Genomic DNA, 20,766 nt, shown 5'->3' on the forward strand with positions numbered 1-20,766 from the left:
GGTTTTTTAAGCAGGGCTGCTATTGAAGGCCTGCCAACACTTTCACCTGTTCCTATCCAATGGAAAACTGATACACCAGTGTGGATAGAACAGTGGCCCTGAGGTAGTGATAAAATTCAGGCCTTATTAGATATAGTACAGGAGCAGCTTGAACAAGGGCACTTACAACCTTCTCTAAGTCCTTGGAATTCCTCAGTATTCGTTGTAAAAAAGAAATCTGGAATATGGAGGATGCTCACTGATTTAAGAAAAGTGAATGAACAGATGGAAACTATGGGAATTCTTCAGCCTGGACTTCCATCTCCTATTCAGTTGCCTAGAGAATGGCCTCTTTGGGTCATAGATATTAAGGATTCTTTCTATTCTATCCCTCTGGATAAGGATGATATGAAAAGATTTGCCTTTTCAATGCCCAGCGTTAACTTAGTTGAGCCTTATAAAAGATATGAATGGACAGTTTTGCCACTGGGAATGAAAAACAGCCCCACTATGTGTCAAATATATGTTGCTACTGCTCTTGCTCCAGTAAGAAAAGCATTTCCAAAATTTATGCTATTACATTATATGGATGATATATTGGGATGTGCACCTGAGGAACAAATGCTAGAAGCATGTCTACAAAAGACTATAAAAACACTAAGATACTACAAATTGTACATAGCTAAAGAAAAAATTCAAAGACATGCTCCTTTTCAATATTTAGGATATGAAGTATACCCTAAGGTGCTTACAGTACAAAAACTGTCCTTAAGAACAGAGAAGCTAAACACCTTAAAGGATTTTCAGAAATTGATAGGCGACATCCAATGAATGCGACCAGTGTTAGGTTTGACTACCTATCAGTTACAACCATTATATGACATTTTAAGGGGAGACAGTGCTTTAAATTCACCACGCCAGCTTACAAAAGCTCAAGAGGCTTTGAGAAAAGTTGAACTGGCTTTATCCAATGTGGTTGAAAGAGTCACTTAAAAACCCTTGGAAATATCAATTTTTGCCACACAAGAGGCACCCACAGCAGTCCTTCATCAAGGAGACAGTGTGATAGAGTGGGTGAACCTCCCGGCACAACCAGAACAAAGCCTTACTCCTTATCCAGTGCTTGTGGCTAGAATTTTATTAAAGGCCATTAAGCGAGCAGTACAATTATCTGGGACAAGACCTGACAAGATATACACCTTTTACACCAATACACAAATTACTGTGTGCTGTGAGATCATCCCAGAGTGGCAAATTTTATTAGCCATGGCTCCAAATTTTACACACGGGTCTCCATTAAAGATAACCAGACTTTTACATAATTGGCGATGGATTCTTGAAGCAAAAGTTTCTAAAGTTCCTCTTAAAGGACCAACTATCTTTACAGATGCATCCAAACACAATATTTGTGCTGTATACTCTCATGACTTAACTATAAAGAGAGTTGTCAGAATTCCTTTTTAGTCCACTCAGCAGAACGAATTATATGCTATCATGCTAGCTCTCACTTATTACCCAGGAGACATAAATATAATATTTGATTCAGCCTATTCAGTAAGTGTGGTACAAAGAATTGCCACAGCCCAAATAAAATTTGCAGCTTCTAATATATATCAGCTCTTTAAGGAATTTCAGGAGCAAGTGAGAAAGCATCCAGGAAAGATGTGTATCTTGCATGTCCACTCACATAGTGGACTTCCAGGTCCTATTTTTGATGGAAATTCAAAGGCAGATAGCCTTTTAACTATGTTAGACAGTACCTTTATTTCAGGAGACCCAGGAATCCCTTTCTAAATACCACCAGGCTGCTCAAGCTTTGCGTTTACAATTTGGGATAACAAAAGAGGAAGCTAGGAGTATAGTAAAAGCCTGTATAGCCTGCCTTCCTTTCCACCCTCCTACACTGCCTCCAGTGAAGAACCTTCATGGTTTGGGACCCAATGAAATCTGGCAAATGGATGTGATCCATTATAAAACTTTTGGTCGTCTGTCTTTTATCCATGTTGTGGTAGGCACCTTTTCAGGATTCACTTTTGCAATACCAGCAGCAAAAGAGACAGCCCAAGTGGTCACTGAATTCCTCATTCAAGCATTCTCAATTATGGGTGTGCCACAAGAAATAAAAACAGATAATGGACCTGCATATACCTCCAAACATTTTGCACACTTTTGTACACAGTATAAGATTTTACACACCACATATGAATGTTATGGAATATTATTGTCCTGTAAGGAATGACCAGCAGGATGAATACAGAGAGGCTTGGAGAGACTTACGTGAACTGATGCTAAGTGAAATGAGCAGAACCAGGAGATCATTATACTCTTCGACAACAATATTGTATGAGGATGTATTCTGATGGAAGTGGATTTCTTTGACAAAGAGACCTAACCGAGTTTCAATTGGTAAATGATGGACAGAAGCAGCTACACCCAAAGAAAGAACACTGGGAAATGAATATGAACTATTTGCATTTTTGTTTTTCTTCCCTGGTTATTTTTACCTTCAGAATCCAATTCTCCCTGTGCAACAAGAGAACTGTTCAGTTCTGCAAACATATATTGTATCTAGGATATACTGCAACATATCTAACATATATAGGACTGCTTGCCATCTTGGGGAGAGGGTGGAGGGAGGGAGGGGAAAAATCAGAACAGAAACAAGTGCAAGGGATAATGTTGTAAAAAAAAATTATCCTGGCATGGATTCTGTCAATATAAAGTTATTATTAAATAAAATAAAAAATAAAATAAAAAAAAAACACATATCCACATTAAAAAAAAAAAAAAAGATTTTACACACCACTGGCATACCCTTTAATCCTCAAGGACAGGCAACAGTAGAGAGGAGAAACAGAGATATTAAGACGCTGCTCCAAAAGAAAGGGGGAGCCACAGGTAACCCTAGAGAACTTCTAAATCTAGCCCTTTATACTATTAACTTCTTGATTTTTGACAAAGATGCACTGGCTCCGGCAGACAGGTTTTATAACCCACCATAAGGGCAGTGTCCAGTGTGAGCATCTCCACTATCTTTAGATAATCGCCAGGTGATGTGGAGAGACCCAGAAAGTGGTAAATGGAAAGGACCAGATAGACTAATTGCTTGGGGGAGAGGGTTTGCTTGTATCTCTACAGGTGGAGAAGGAATCAGATGGGTGCCAATGAGCCATATTCGCCTTGTCCATCGCAGAGAGATGGAGCAGACCCTTGAAACGAAGGAGAAGACCCAAGAAATATTGGGTGGTTCTGTTGCTGATTGTGCTCACCATTGAAAGAACGTGGCAGTTATGGCGTTTGACTCATGGACATAGAAAATTGTTGGACCTGAAAACCCTCAGGAATCATTGGATTCTCTGAGACATCATAAGATTGTTATAGGACTTGAAAACCCTCAGGGATCATTGGATTCTCTGAGACATAAGATTGTTGTAGGACTTGAAAACCCTCAGGAATCATTGGATTGTTTGAGACATAAGACTTGAAAACCCTCAGGAATCATTGGATTCTTTGAGATATAAGACTTGAAAGCCCTCAGGAATCACTGGATTTTCTGAGAAATGATAAGACTCTTACAGGACTTCAAAATCTGCTGGAATCATTGGATTCCCTAACACATAAAAAGACTTTTGCAGGACTTCAAAAACTTGGGGGGATCATTGGATTCCCTGATATGTGAAGCAATGGACAATAGATTGGTTTTGGACTATCTCTTGGCTGCTGAAGAAGGCGTATGTGTGACTGCTGTTTACATACCCTCCTTCTAGGACTTCTGGCAATCTTTTACAACACCATTTTGATTTATATTGTTTGTTATACCATTACTTATGTGTACACTTCATGTTTGTTACACATCAAGCCTGCATTGACTGTGGGGAGAGTCATCACTAATAGCCTCTGCGTTATTGCTATGTGCTTGTGTAATACCTCCCATGCTGATGGGTTTGTGCATACCTGTTTCTAATAATAAGACCCTTCAGCCCAGAGACCCACTAGCAACCCCCACTTCCCTTTGGTGCTTTTCATCTCCCTTCCTGAGATGTCAGGGAGGGTGTGATCACCTCCCCTTGGGGGCTCTGACCTCCCCGAGGAAGCAGGGATGACATGACCACCTGAGTTCTAAAACAAAAGAAAGCGGGAGATGTAATGGGCTGAGGCTTGAGTTGATGCACTGAGGTCCCAAGCACGTGAAGCTAAATAGTAATTGCACTACACTCTATTAATATATATGCTTGGAGAAAGAATGGCCTTCGCCCACTCTTTGTGCAAGTCCTGATGTGTTGTATAGGAAATGATGGTTTTGGTGGGTAGAGGCAGGGGAGTGGAAAGGGAAGCAGAAGGAGAGACTGCTGGCTGGCGTCTTGTCATAGCTGCTCTCCTTGCTATCGCAACTATCCTTCACCTCCAATCCCTCTCTGCTAGTTGGCTTCCTGTCTGCCCATATTACTATTGCGAACCTTCTTCACCTCTTCACTTAAGATTGAAAATTTTTCCCTTAAGCTAAATTCCTGACTCTGGCTGATTTTAAATATGCAGTCACCACAAATGGGAGTACTTCAACAACACATCTTTGTTTGCCTGTCCTATATTACTCTTGTCCAAGTTCTTCCATCCATTTTTAAGAGGTGCAATACTATTTGTCAGGTATGTTATGATGGGAATTCTTTTTTGTATTTTGATTGAAGTACATGATTGTTGAAGTTCTTTCCACCTTTCAGATTCTGTGACCAAACATTTTAGGGGGGGTCTTCTTTAGCATTGATACCAGTGGACTCTATGAGTGGTTCCTGGTTATTCCTGGTTCTTGATAAGTGACAGGACTATCTTTTTTCTATTCATCTATCTCTAATGCATTCTTTATGCCACTATTATTGTACAACTTTTCACTTGTAGTATGCTGCAATCTATTTAGGCCCACATGTAGGCCAATTGTGTTTTGTGTGATCTTTTTAAATTTTTCAGACACTAGAATATCCCATGATTTCTAGCTATACAGCATCACCAGAAAAATATTGTTATCAAAATAGATCTTTATTTCAGGGAACAGCTTGGGGTCATTAAAAACAATGCACCATTTCCCAAAGAAATCTAGTCTGCTTTCCTTTTCTTATTTAATTCTAATTTCAGCTCATTGTCCATTTGCAGTATCTGTCATCAAGATGTAAGTACTAATGAACCAAATCTCTTCTCTATCATTTCAATTGTACAATAAGCATTTTTCATTCATTTGATTTTGTCAAACATTTTGAATGATTATTTATGACATATTTAGAAAGTCCTACGTGTTCTGAGACTTGTAGTAAACAGTGTCATCTATGATCAAAGCATCTGAAGCACCAAAACATCTGTAAAGAATCTTTCTTTCATATGAACTTTTGCACTCATGAGAGTATACAGCACAAATATTGTGTTTGGATGCATCCATAAAGATAGTTGGTCCTTTAAGGAGATATACTTGACATGTAGTGAATAACTCAGGAAGCATATTTCCTTATTTTATGACTCGTGTACTAATAATTATAAAACAGTAATCCAACAAAATGATCTTTGTTATTAGCTCTTTTAAAGAATGCTATATGATTTTGCCACATGCATGGGAGACAACTTATTGGAAGGGTTTTTTAAATTATCAGCAAATGATAGCCAAAATGGGACTATATATGCTCTAAAATTTTGACTCATTATATGATTACAAAAATGTAGAGATTATCATTTGTCTATGCCTGACTGTTCCCTTCTCATTCTATCATTTTCATAAAACTTTTGGAGGAATGAGAAAGTCAGTATATAAGCTAACTATTAGTATTTTCTCAGGTTCTTTTGGGGATAAGTTCCAAGAGTTTTGTTGAAACTTTAGCATCTTATCCTCTTTTAGATGTTTTAAGAATATTAATTATCATCAAGATTATATCATCTATAATACAGACCTATGCCTTATATATTTAGTCTCTTCCAGTTACTCTTTTTATCTCTCTTTGTTTTCCAGTGCTAATTGTACTTCTTCAAAAAGGATGGTGACATGTTAAGAATATTTCTAATTGTGGTGGCTTCAATGGCGAAAAAAAAGTTCATTATAAAAATGTTTACAGGTTTTCTCCATTTTTAATCAGTTTTCTTCTTTTCTTCCATTTTTATCCTTAAATATCTTTAGAATAATTGGTCTCAATCGGGATTCTTATCAAGCTTTTTGTAAACTTGTTTTTCTCTTCATTGCTTCTCATCTTCATTATATCTTTTAAATTATTTTATATTAAAAAAGGTTATTTCTCTTGGTTGTCAAATTTCCAAATTAATCCATAGATGTAACAAACATTTCTGTCTCTCTGCAGTTTAAAATCACAGCAGCTATTTAATCTAATAGTCTATGACAAGTCAATGACAAGTACCGCATCAATTCAACAGTGTTAATAACAACAACATTTTCACATAATTTATAATAACAATAGAAAAACAACTGATCTGATTAGAAAGTTTCAGTTAGGGAAAAAAGCTCTTTTGATAGTGAATTACAGTGTGGGGAAAAAAAAGAGAAAAAACCCACCCAAACTAATTTTACTATTGCTAATGTAAACTTTAGTTTGAATTAAAAATTAAAACCAGTTTTATTTAAATTAAAAAAAAAAAAAACCAATTCCAGCAGTATCCCTCCAATGTAATTAATCAATTTCAGGTTCAGATCAACTCAGAGTTGTGTTTTGAGGCTCCCCACTCCACCCCACGCCCTGTTTCCAATCTTTGAATATCTCCTTCCTTAGATAACCAAAATTGTATTAAATACATAAGATGACATTTTAGTTGTGATAAAGGTAAGTTTACTTAAAAATAAACAAGTAGGATAAAACCAAGAGATTGTATTAAACACTTTCCATACCCACTTTCTAGCACAAACATCTGTTAGCAAGGTATTATAGGCTCAAAGTGGCTCATGGTTGGGTGTCAGCTTGGAAAGAAAAGAGCATTGTAAAATGGTTATTATGGCCTCTCATCATGGTAACTTGATAAATAAAATACTGAGGCTGGCTCCTAGCCACTATTGCTTTCCTCTCTTTTTCTTACGTTTCATATCTTGGCTTGAGCCTTCTTCTTTGGTCTAGGAGTCCTCAATTTCTTCAGCTTGAACCTTTCTGGCATCGAAGAGTCTAATTCCTGAAGCTGGCTGCCAGAAATTAGCGTTCTAATGGCCCAGGATGGGAGGAGAAAAACCTTAGAATATGCAGTTTCTGGTGGGATGAGGTGTGCACCAGAGGAACCTCCAGGATTAATGATATTTCCATTCCTCTCTCCTTCCTTGTCTTTTCTTTTTCCTTTCTATTGCTCTTTTCAAAACCTCTTGACCAGAGATGTGCCCATGGTGGGTGTCCGTGAATTAATGCCTTCTGGTTTAAAAGGATGTTCTTCCCAAAGTGAGCCTCTTATCCCAAAGCATTATGAAAATGTGGCTATTCCTTTAGGGGAGTCTCTGTATCCACTATGTTAGTATTGTAGCATAACAGACATGGAAGAGTATGCAAGGAGTACAGCGACTCTATATGGGATACTAACTACCCTATGCTACTTCCTACTGCAATAGGTTGGGGAAAAAGCTAAACTGAATACAGTTGACTGCCCCAGTATTTCTATTAGGGAATCCAAATAAGAAAATAGGAAGGGGATCCATATTTTGTAGTAAGAAAGAAGTTACTGATAATACTATAGTAAATATGGGAGAGGTACTGATTGAGGCTTGATCAGGCAACTCCAGGCCTCCTCATATTTGATACTAAGCTAATTCTTCCCTTGTGTCATAATTTTGGTGAATGGAAGTATTTACATTTGTGATGTTCTAGGGTGGTATGGCTCATATTGCCTTAAATTCATTTCAAAGTGTGTCAGAATTAGGAGAGTAAATGATGATGCAGCAATGGTCCGATATAACCTCAAGACGGCTCTTTGAATTGTACCAGCTGAGTTTATTCTCTATATATATTGTCCCTAGATAAAGATGCCTAGTTGCAGGCACTGGCTATATATACACACACATACATACATATATACATATAAATGTATATATAGTAACAAACATATCTATATATAACAGGTTAAACATAAGTTCTTTATTTATCAAAAACTCATATGATTCCTTTTATCCTCTTTGACAAAAACTTGTAAACATAATTGGAAATATTTGATTAGTCAAATCTAGCAAACACTACTCGAATAATATATCATGTTTTGGGCCTCTCATATGTATACATGTTATAGACTTCTAATGTAACTTTATATAGAATTAGGCAATGAAATATATTCATACAGAGGACTGAATATCTAAATCTCAAGTATGTCTGTGAGATATAGACTAGTTCAATACCACTTTCTATAGTAAAGCATTGTGCACATAGCTGATTATGTTATTCTCTATTCCTTTTTGCCTACGGAATATAAAGTTCTTAGTTTTTTTTTAAGGCCTTCCCTAATCAATCTACAGCCTGCTTTTTCTGTCTTATTTCACAATTAATTCCCTTCACAATTTTTCACAATTCTATATGACAGGTAAACTATGCCCAGTTGGCTTCCTTTTCTCCTCATGTCTATTCCTTCCATATCTTCATTGGTTGAAATTCTTCTTTTCCTTCAAAGCCTAAGTAAGGTACCATTTCTTCTATGAAGGCTTCCCCATGAAAGCTTTGGTGAACTTTCCATACTCACTTTCTCAAAAGTGATTGCTCTTCCTTCCTTGTATTTATTACAGAATTTTGGCTAGATTTCTTCTTTTGCCCTAACCTCAAACTACGTTGTTTCCTACTTATGTGTCTACAAATCTTATCCATTCATTAGATAGGAAGCAGCTTGAGGACAGGATTCTGTAACTCTGTGTGTGTGTGTGTGTGTGTGTGTGTGTGTACATATATATAAAACCTAGCACATTTCCTTATACATAGCAGGTACTTAAAAATATTTTTACTGAATTGAACTGAATCCATTACCTTTTGCTTTGGGGGTTATTTCCTTAGGTCTCTGTGGTACATCTCCTCTGCTAGCAACCTAAGAGAACACACAGAACCAGAAAGAAAATTCAATATTCTATTAATAAAAATGACAATGTGAAATTTTTTACAATTTTTTCTTTTGGAGATTATACCAGCTAGCTTTTTAATTGAAATCTTACTTTTCTCATTGTATCTTTCTTAACAGAATTTTTTTTCCCACACAGAAGATAATGATGACAAATGACTTATAGTCATGTTCCAATTTAGGATCATTCAATCCTTTTTCAATCTAAATCATTTGATCTTTGAAATAACTTTGTAAGGTAATTACTACAGGAATTATCGTTATGATACAGCTGAGTAAACTCAAGTGTAAGGGGCCCAGAGTAACATAACTAACTACTAGCAGGGCCAAGACTCAAATCCAGGTCCTCTGATTCTGTGTCCACCTTTTATACACTAGCAATTTTTTCTTTTGATTGACCAAGTAAACATTTTAATTTTTGTCACTGACTTCTAAAATTTTCTAAGCAGAATTTTAAAATTAATTATTTATTTGTAATGTTAAAAGGTAACTAAGAAAAATTTGAAGAACAGAAATATATTATTTAATATCTTATTTATTCAAATGATTACTCAAATTCATATATCATTTCAAAACATACAAAATATTTTCCTTATAATAATGTTGTATATTGGCAGTGCAAATACTATTATTCTAATTTTATAATTCAATTCTTTATTTGATAATCATTTATTAACCATATATTTCATGTATATTAACCAGATGCTGGGGGGGATAATTAGTTTAAAAAAATCCCTGCCCTTGAGAGAGTAAGTGGCTTGTCTAAATCATGTAAGTAGTAAATGACAGAGCTGAGATTAAAACTTTCCACTCCTATATATGATACTTTTCCCCAACTATTCCATCAAAATTTTTTTAAAAGTATAAATCATTAACACTAAAATTTATTTTTAAAAATCATGAAAAGTTGAATAGGTGGAGTGAATTTGAATGAAAAGTCAAGGAGACATTGTGAACTTGAGAAACTGAAAGACTGATAATGCCTTTAGGCATCATCATCATCATCATCATCATTAGCTTATAATATTACCAAGTGAGATAGATAAAGAAATAAGAGAAAAGGTCCCAAGATAGAGCCTCAGAGAACACTCAAACTTGATTGGTATGACCCACAGGAAGATCCAGCAAAGGAGACTGAGTGATCAGATAGAGGTCAAGAGAAATAAGAGAAAACAGTATTTTGAAAATTGAGAGAGAAGAGAGTAGTCAGGAGAAAAAGGTGATGAGAGATCAAGAAGTGTGAAGGTTAATAAAAGGCCATTAAATTTGGAAATTAAGAGATTATTGGTAACTTTGGAGAAAGCAATTTGAGTTAAAAGTAGCAAGCCACAACCTCTTCAACTTCCACTGTCTCATTTATAAAATGAGGATAATAATAGCACTTCTCTCACAGAGTTGTTGTGAGGACCAAATGACATAATGAATGTAAAGTGTTTTATAAATCATGTAAAACTATATAAATTCTAGTTATTACTATAATAATATTGATGAGCTGTAAGCACAGTGCTAACAGCTTTATAATTATTATCTCATTTGATAATGACATTACTACGATTTCCATTTTACAGATGAGGAAACTGAGGCAAATGGAAACTTGCTTATAGTCACACAGCTAGGATTTGAATTTTGGTCTTCCAGACTCCAGACCAGGCACTCTGTGCACTATGTCACCCTTTAGCAGCACTTTGCCATGTCATTTAAAAAATATATCATTAATAAATTGGAGATATTGGGCAGGAGTGTAAGTTCTTACAGTTATGGATAATGGAAGATTTTTTTTAAATCAAAGGATAGAGAAAATAATAGAAAATAAAATGGACAATTTTAGGTGCATAAAATTAAGTTTTTGCAAAGATGATAGCATTACAGTTAAATTATAAGGAAATAGTTAACTGGGAAAAATATTTGCAAGAAACTTCTCTGAGAAAAGTATTAAGGAGTTGATTCCAGAGCCATTCTCAAATAGGTAATTGGAGGATATGAATAGGCTATTATTAAAGAAAAATAATACAAACTTTCAACTAAGACCATTGAGTCTTATCTGATTATAATTGTTGTGCAAATAAAGTAGGTGCCCATCAATTGGGGAATGGCTAAGTGAACTATGATATATGAGTATAGTGCCATAGCAAACAATGAAAGGGTTGGATTCAGACAAACTTAAGGTTTGAGGAAACAATTTATACAATAACTATAATATAGAAAAACTTAAAAAACTTAGAAGTGCTGATAAATACAATATATAATTTCAAAAGACTGATGATGAATCATCACTTCCTATCTCATGATATAGAAGTGACACAGACACAGAATGAGACAAACATTTTATAACAAGACTAAAAAGTGTATCTGTTTTGCCTGAATATTCTTAAAAACAACAGGGAGGAGGATACTGTGAAATACCTTATGAATATGCAGAAGAAAACAGGAGAAATTCATATATATGTAAAGATAAGCAGTATGATATTATAATTATAGTGTTAAATTTATCATGTACTTAAAAACAAGCTTGACATATTTGAGATTTTCTGTTTTCCTTTATATGTAAAATGATCATATTTGTTGATATTAAGTTTAAACATTTAAATTCTCCCCCCCCAGAAGTCCCAGCACCCCATTATGACAGATTTGACTTTTCTGGAAGGAATTGAAGAAATACAGCGTAAAATGCATCGATTAAGGACCATTTAAAAAAATTAAGACCTACCTACCTAAAGTGTGATATTAGCATTTACAAGTCTGTGGACTCCAGCATTATAACCAGATAAAATATAAAGACCTAACATGAATAACAAAACCATATACATGTACATATATAGATATTATTTGTATATAAATGCAATATGACAGAGGAAATGACTCAACTTGACATTCTGAAATAAAACCATATTTAAGTAGAAAAAGTCGTAAAATATGCACCATTGAACACATATTAATTAGTCATCTTTTCCATCAAATTATTACAAGTTTTATATGAATTGTTTTAAATACTATATTTGGGAAGCCTCATGGAAAATCATTCAAGCAGAATTAATGCCACCCTCTTGAAGTTTTTTAAATTTATAACTTAGTTTTAGAGAATATACACAGATTAAATTTATATTCTTTATATTCTTTTATATAATGTTAATTAAGTTGATAATAGCATATATTCACTGTGCAGCAAACTGGTACCTTCATTTTTTTTTCAATTTTTGCATATATTGCCTTCTATATCCCAAATCTAGTCTTTTAACTTCTTGATTTCTTGAAAAAAAATGGCAATAAAGTGAATGATGTTAAGGGAATAAATTAATTTATATTACAAACAAAGAAGGAACATCTTTTCAAAACCCTTCATGTACTGGGTCATGTTTACTTCTTGAATGGGATGAATATCATATCTCTATTTTCTCAAATTTCAAAAAAGAAAATGTCTATAAAAAGTGATTTCCTGAACATTGAAATGAGACTTTTTTCAAAAAAGAAATAAAACCATAATATCAGAATTTATTAGTGACAGTCCACTTCAAAACCAAAAATTTCAATTTTAGACAATAATTAGTCTCGCTTTAAATTTTCTACTAACAAATGCAATAGACTTCCAAGGGCTTCTGTTCATTAAACTCTCTAGACTGGCACAAGAGTTGGTAAAAGGTAAGGCTTACTTAGATATGCAAAAGCCAACTCCTGTACACAAGTAAAGAAAGCCACTGACCAAGGCTGTTCATAGGTTTTATCTCAAAGGTCTCCAAATTCTATCAGAAAATTCAAACCACATCTTTCCTTTTTTTCTATTGTGCTTTTGTCTAATCACGGAGGAGCTTTGGAATAGTGATGCGGTTCTTTACAAATCTCCAAGAGCAGCTACAAAAGCCTACAGAGAATTTTCAACTCCTTCAATTTTTGGCTATGCTCAGGCAATGAGCACTTGTTTCTTGTCAGTGTTCTCTCCCTGCTGAAACATTGTGTGAATACAATTCTTATCCAAGACCTTTAAAGAATTACCCTTGTAAACGTACAGCTTTGATCAGCAGCTTCCAAGATGGAAAAGCCTTCAGTACGGATTGTGCCGTGGCTCTCTAGTTATTTCAGCCATCTCCATCTCCTCTGTTTCTAGTCCCCTCCCTCATGCCTTAATTTCCCATCTAACCTCATCATCCAACTAAACACGGTTTTACTACTGACATCAGTGCTCTGATTATCAAATCTGTCATGCTTTTCTCAATTCTTATCTTTCTCAGTCTCACTGATGCACATGCTGCTGCTGGCCCTTCCCCCCAACCCCTCCAGGACACCCTCCCCTCTCTGGGCTGGGCTTCACTGATGCTTCTTTCCTGGTTCTCCTCTGTCCACTACGGCCACTCCAGCATCTCTCCTGAGAGCTCATTACCTATAGCATACCCTCTAAGTGTAGTTGCTCCCCAAAGCTGTGACCTGGGCCTTCTCTCTCTTTCTGGATTTAACTATAATTTTATGCAAATGATTCCCAGATTATATATCCAGCTCCAGATTCTCCCCTAAAAAAGTCTGCACCACTATCAGTCCCACATGATCAAGTGCCAACTGGATTTTTCAAACTGAATGTACAGAAAACATCTCAAGCACGACATATCCAAAACAGAACTTATCTTTCTTCATAAATCCATCCCCTTCCAAAATTCCTCTACTTGTTGAGAGGTACAACCATTCCTCCAGTTTGTCAGGTTCATAAGCTCAGCATTATACTTGATTATTTACCTTTCCTTTATTCCACATATCTAATCAGATGCCAAATCATACTGTTTCTCCCTCCACAACATCTTTCTCTCCTTTATCTTCTTTTTTTTATTCACACAGCCACTATTTTAATAAAGGCCTTCATCACCTTTTACCTATATATTATTATTATTATCATTAATTTTTGGAGGCAGTTGATATTAAGTGACTCGTCTAGAGTCACACAGCTAGTAAGTGTCTGAAGTCAGATTCAAACTCAGGTCCTCTTGGCTGATAATTCACGATATCTACTGAGCTACCTAAGGACCCCTTATCTATTTATTATTATAACAGCCCTCATTGATCTCTCTGATTTAACTTCCTCCCCACCCTTTTTCTTGGACTTTTCCTAAGCACAAATCTAAATTATATTACTTCCATACTCAATAAACTCCAGTGATTTACTACTAGGATAAAGTAAAAACTCCTTTGTTTGACTTTTAAAGTCCTTCAGACTTTGACATCATTGGACTAATGACTCCTCCTGCTGTACTCTTTGTTTCAGATAAACTGGCCTTCACCCTACTCCTCCAACAATATACTTTGATTTCCCAAGTCTGTGTCTTTGCATTGTTTGTATATTTAGATGTACAAGAGACCTTTTGATGGCATTGAGTTCAAGATCTTGTTGTTTCCCATATATAGTTCTGGATCATATTCCTAGGGTGAAGAAGAGCATGAGAAGCTGCAGCAACAGGAGAACAGGGACCCTGGTCACAGTTCTAGGACCAAAAAGGAGTAATAGCACTTGTGGCTGCAGGGAAGCAAAGGCACTGATCATAGTTCCAAGATGGAGAAGAGTGCTTGTGGTTTTTTACAAGGGAATAGGGACCCTGGTTTAATTTCAAGGAAGAATGGAATACTAGTGATTGTGGCTGCAGAAAAGCAGGGGACCTGATCATATCTGCAGATTTCCACATCCCTCTATGGTTACAGTGACCCAATCTCTTCTTAGATCATACCACCTTGGAAGCAATGAAAATCTACAGAGTCTCAGAACTAGCTGTGAAAATAATAACACAAAAACCTGAAGCTTGGAATAGTGCGTCCCTTCACCCTGGGAAATAGAGCCTAACTTTAACATAAAGTTAAAAGTCAAGAAATAGGCTGGAAAATGAACAAACAATAACAAAAGAGCCTGACTATAAAAATTTACTCTGGTGGCAGGAAAATCAAGACAAACTTAGAAGACAAAAAAGTCAAAAATAACTACAAAGCCTCTAAGAAAAATGTGAATTGGACACAATAAGAAGAATTGAGACGACAAGGATTCTCAAAAGAGATTTTAAAAATAAAGAAAGAGAGATAGAGGGAAAATTATGGAAAGAAATAAGAGTGAAGCAAAAGAAAATTTTGAAAAGTGAGTCAACAGGGACAGCCAGATGGTGTAGTGGAAAGAGCACTGGCCTGAAGTCAGGAGGACTTGAGTTCAAATGTGATTTCAGACATTTAACATTACTAACTGACTCTAGGCAAGTCACTTTTTTACAAAAAATCTTTTTATTTTCAAAACATGTGCATAGTTTTCAATATTCACCTTGCAAAACCTTGTGTTCCAAGTTTTTTTTCTCCCCCACCCCTTCCCCTAGATGACAAGTAATCCAATAAATGTTAAACATATCCAAGACTTCGGTTACCTCACCAAAAAAAAAGAAGAAAAGAAAATTTGAGTCAGATAAAAGAGGCACAAAAATAATGAAGAAAATTATACTTTAAAAAAGCAGAATTGGCCAAATAGCAAAACAGGCACCAAAATCCACTGAAGAGAAGAACTCTGTAAAAAGCAGAATTGTCCAAATGGAGAAGAAGGTACAAAAGTCCACTGAAGAAAATAATTTCTTAAAAATTAGAACTGGGCAAGTGGAAGCTAATAACTTCTTGAGACATCAATAAACAATCAAACAAAATCAAAAAATGAAAAAATAAAAGATGATGTGAAATATCTCACTAAAAAAACTGACTTGGAAAATAGATCAAGGAGACATAATTTAAGAAGTTTTGGACTCTTTGAAAGCCATGATCCAAAAAAGAACCTAGAAATCATATTTCAAGCAATTATCAAGGAAAAATATTTCAATGGGAGTTGAAGGATGGGAGTGGAGGACAATGTTTGAACATTACTCATCAAAATTGGATCAAATCATGAATAACATACACATGCAATTAGATATATAAATTTATATTACTCTATAGGCAAGAAGAATGAGAAAGATAATGAAAAGAGGAGGCAGATAGAAAACAGAGTGGATTAAAGGAGGCAGTGGTTAGAAGCAAAATAAAAAGAGAAAGGATAAGTAGGGAAAACATAGAATAAAAAGAAATATATAGTTAGGGATCATAACTGAGGATGTGATTGGAATGAACTCACCCCAAAAATGGAAGCAGAGAGCAAAGTGGTTTAAAAAACAGAATCCAACAATATGGTATTTACAGGAAATACATTTGAAACAGAGAGTTACACAAAGAATAAAACTAAAGGGTTGAAATTCAATCTATTATACTTTAGCTGAGGTAAAAAAATTATAAAACCAGGGGTAGCAACAATAATCTTAGACAATGCAAAACAAAAATAGACCTAATTAAATGAGATGAGCATAAAAACTACATTTTGTTAAAACATACCAAAGTATTGATATTAAATATATATTTACCAAATGACATAGCCTCTAAATAATTAAAGAAAAAGTTAAATGAGTTATAGGAGGATACAGACAGTAAAACTATACTATTGGGAATCTTTTAACAAAAATATTTATAGCAGCTCTTTTTGTGGCAAAGAATTAAATATTTAGAGGATGCTTATCAACATTGGAGAATGAATGAATAAGTGATGGTATGATTATGATGGAATATTATTGTGTTATAAAAAATACTGAGTAGGATGCTTTCAGAAAAAAAGGTGGAAAGACTTATATGAACTGACAAAAAGTAAAATGAGAAGAATCAGAAAAACATTGTACAAAATAATAATAATAGTGTATGATGATTGACTGTGAATGATTTGGCTATCCCAAGGCACACAATGATTCAAGACAATTCCAAAGGACTTATGACAAAAAATTCTATCCACTCCATTGAAGACTGATGGAATTTGAATTCATGTTAAAACATACTTTTTGATTTCTTTATTTTTCTCAGGATTTTTTGTTTGCATTTTCTTTTGCAATGTGGCTAATATGGAAATGTTTTATATGACTGCACAGGTATAATCTATATCTCTTCAGAATGGGGAAGGGGACAGAGGAAGGGAGAGAATTTTGAACTCAGAATTTTTAATGAAAGAATGTTTACAATGTTTTTTATATGTAATTGAGAAAAAAATAAAAAATGAAATGTTAAAAAGAAGGATAAGCTACCAGTGTCCTTCACAAAAAGAAGTAATGCAAAAAGCCAGAATACTACAACATGCTGTTTACAAGGAACACTTTGAAGCAGAGAGATACACACAGAATAAAGGCAATAGATTGGAGCAGAATCTATTATGCCTCAGCTAAAGCAAAACAATGTAGGAGTAGTGATCCTGATATCAGATCAAGCAAAAGCAAAAATAGATCTAATTAAAAGAGATAAAGAAACTATATATTGCTAAAGGGTATCATAGATAATGAAGAAATATCAATATTAAACATATATGCATCAAGTGGTATAGAATCTAAATTCTTTTTTTATATTTTATTTTATTTTACAATAACTTTATATTGACAGAATTTAGAATCTAAATTCTTAGAAAATTTAAATGAGTTGCAAAACTATACTAGTGAGGGACCTCAACCTCCTTCTTTCAGAACTAGAAAAATCTAACCACAAAATAAACAAAAAAGAAATTAAGGAGGTGAATAGAATTTTAGAAAAGTTAGGTATGATAGACCTTTGGAGAAAATGAATGGGGATAGAAAAGAATATGCATTTTTCTCAATAGTAGATGGCAACTACACAAAAATTTACCAAATCTTAGGGTATTAAAAACTTCACAATCAGGTGCAGAAAGACAGAAATAGTATAAATGCATCTTTTTCGAATCATGATGCAATAAATATTATGTGAAATAAAAGGCCATGGAAAAATAGATAAAAAATTATTTGGAAACTAAATAATCTAATCCTAAAGAATGGTTGGATCACATAACAAATCACAGAAGCAGTCAATAATTTTATCAAAGAGAATGACATTATTATTGCACCAAAATTTATGGAATGCAGCCAAAGCAATTCGTAGGGGAATTTTTATATCACTAGATTGCTTATATGAATAAAATAGAGAAAGAGAAGATCAATGAATTGGGTATGCAACTAAAAAAGCTAGAAAAAGAACAAATTAAAAACCATCAATTAAAAACCAAATTAGAAATTCTGAGATTGAAAAGAAAGATAATAAAATTGAAACTACGAAAACTATTGGCCTAATAAAACTAAGAGTTGGTTTTATGGAAAAAATCAACCAAATAGATAAATGTTTGGCTAATTTGATTAGAAAAAAGAAAGAAGAAACCAAATTATCAGTATCAAAAATGAAAAGGTGAGCTTACCACTAATGAGGAGGAAATTAAAGCAATAATTAGAAGTTATTTTTCAGAATTGTATGCCAATAAATCTGATAATCTAAGTGAAATGGATGAATACTTACAAAAATATAGATTGTCCAGATTAATAGAAGAGGAAATAAATTACTTAAATAGTCCCATTTTAGAAAAAAGAAACTGAACAAGCCTAATGAACTCCCTAAGGGAAAAAAATCTCCAGGGTCAGATGGATTTACAAGTGAATTCTACCAAACTTTTAAAGAACAATTCCAATACTATATAAATTATTGGAAAAATAGGGGAAGAAATAGTCTTACTAAATTCCTTTTATGACACAGTATGGTGCTGTTACCTATACTAAGAAGGAAGAGCCAAAACAGAGAAAAGAAATTATAGATCAATTTCCCTAATAAATATTATTGCAAAAATTTTAAATAAATTATTAACAGAGAGATTACAGGAACTGATCTTCAGGATAATACACTATGACCAAGCAATGCAGGGCTGGTTCAATATTAGGAAAAACTATTGACATAATTGACCATATCAATAACCAAACTAACAAATCATATGATTATCTCAGTAGATGCAGAAAAAACATTTGACAAAATCCAACACCTATTCCTCTTAAAAACTCTAGAGAGCATAGGAATAAATGCAGTGTTCCTTAAAATTATAAGGAATAAAAATGTTTGCGGCAGCCCTGTTTGTAGTGGCTAGAAGCTGGAAAATGAAAGGATGCCCATCAATTGGAGAATGGTTGAGTAAATTGTGGTATATGAATGTTATGGAATATTATTGTTCTGTAAGGAATGACCAGCAGGATGAATACAGAGAGGACTGGAGAGACTTACATGAACTGATGCTAAGTGAAATGAGCAGAACCAGGAGATCATTATACACTTCAACAACAATACTGTATGAGGATGTATTCTGATGGAAGTGGATTTCTTTGACAAAGAGACCTAACTCAGTTTCAGTTGATAAATGATGGACAGAAGCAGCTACACCCAAAGAAAGAACACTGGGAAATGAATATAAACTATTTGTATTTTTGTTTTTCTTCCCGAGTAATTTTTACCTTCTGAATCCAATTCTCCCTGTGCAACAAGAGAACTGTTCGGTTCTGCAAACATATATTGTATTTAGGATATACTGCAACATATTTAACATATAAAGGACTGCTTGCCATCTAGGGGAGGGGGTTGAGGGAGGGAGGGGAAAAATCAGAACAGAAGTGAGTGCAAGGGATAATGTTGTAAAAAATCCCCCCCTGGCATGGGCTCTGTCAATAAAAAGTTATTTAAAAAAAATTGTAAGGAATACCCATCTAAAATCAGCAGCAAGCGTTATATATAATGGGGATAAACTAGAAGCATTCCCAAAAAGATCAAGGGTGAAACAAGGTTGCCCATTATCCCATTACTATTCAATATTTACAAGAAAAGAAAAAGAAATTGAAGAAATTAGAGTAGATAATGAAAAAAAAATATTATTACTTTTTGAAGATGATATGATGATATACTTAGATAATCCTAGAAGAATCAATCAAAAAACTGCTAGAAACAATTATCAACTTCAGCAAAGTTGCAGGATTTAAAATAAATCCTCATAAGTCATCAACATTTTTATGTCACCAATAAAGTCCAGCAGCAAGATATACAAAGAGAAATTCCATTTAAAAATTGTAGATAATACAAAATATTTGGGCCTTTACCCGCCAAGGCACAGCCAGGAATTATATGAACACAATTACAAAACACTTTTCACACAAATAAAGTTGAATTTAAACAACTGAAAGAATATCAAGTGTTCTTGGATAAGCTGGGATAATATAATAAAAATCACAATTCTATCTAAATTAATTCCTTATTCAGTGCTATACCAATCAAACTGCCAAGAAATTACTTTATAGAGCTAGAAAAATAATAAAAAAAAATTAATCTGGAAGAACAAAAGGTCAAGAATTTCAAGGGAATTAATGGGAAAAATGCAAAGGAAGATGACCTACCAGACTTTAAATTATATTATAAAGCAATAGCCTTCAAAATTGTTTGGTACTGGCTTAAAAAAATAGAGTAGTGGATCAGTGGAATAGTCACACAATAGTCAATGACTATAGTAACCTAATGCTTGATAAATCCAAAGATTTCAGCTTCTGGAATAAGAACTCACTATCTGACAAAGATTGCTGGGAAAACTAGAAAATAGCATGGCAGAAACTAGGCATTGAATCTAATATCCTATAAAAAGATAAGGTTGAAATGGGTTCATAGACATAAAGGGTGATAGTAGAAGCAAATTAGAAGAAGAAAGAATAGTCTGCCTCTCAGATCTGTGAAGAAGGAATTTGTGGCCCAGAACTAGAGAACATTATAAAATGCAAAATGGATAATTTTGATTACATTAAATTACAAAGTTTTTAGTAAAACAAAACAAATGCAGCCAACATTGGAAGGGAAGCAGAAAATTGGGAAAAC

At 34.2% G+C, this 20,766-nt stretch overlaps 1 protein-coding gene across 1 annotated transcript in view; it reads right to left on the bottom strand.

Moving 5' to 3' along the window:
- Positions 1-20,766, bottom strand: part of AGBL3 (AGBL carboxypeptidase 3) — a 122,191-nt gene that overhangs the window by 39,006 nt on the left and 62,419 nt on the right. The window contains exon 15 of the mRNA XM_052001384.1: positions 8,943-9,000. Within this exon, the coding sequence (XP_051857344.1) occupies positions 8,943-9,000 (58 nt within the window). The remainder of the gene's footprint in view (positions 1-8,942; positions 9,001-20,766) is intronic.

This window comes from Antechinus flavipes, chromosome 5 (genome assembly GCF_016432865.1).
Source record: "Antechinus flavipes isolate AdamAnt ecotype Samford, QLD, Australia chromosome 5, AdamAnt_v2, whole genome shotgun sequence".
Lineage (NCBI taxonomy): Eukaryota > Metazoa > Chordata > Mammalia > Dasyuromorphia > Dasyuridae > Antechinus > Antechinus flavipes.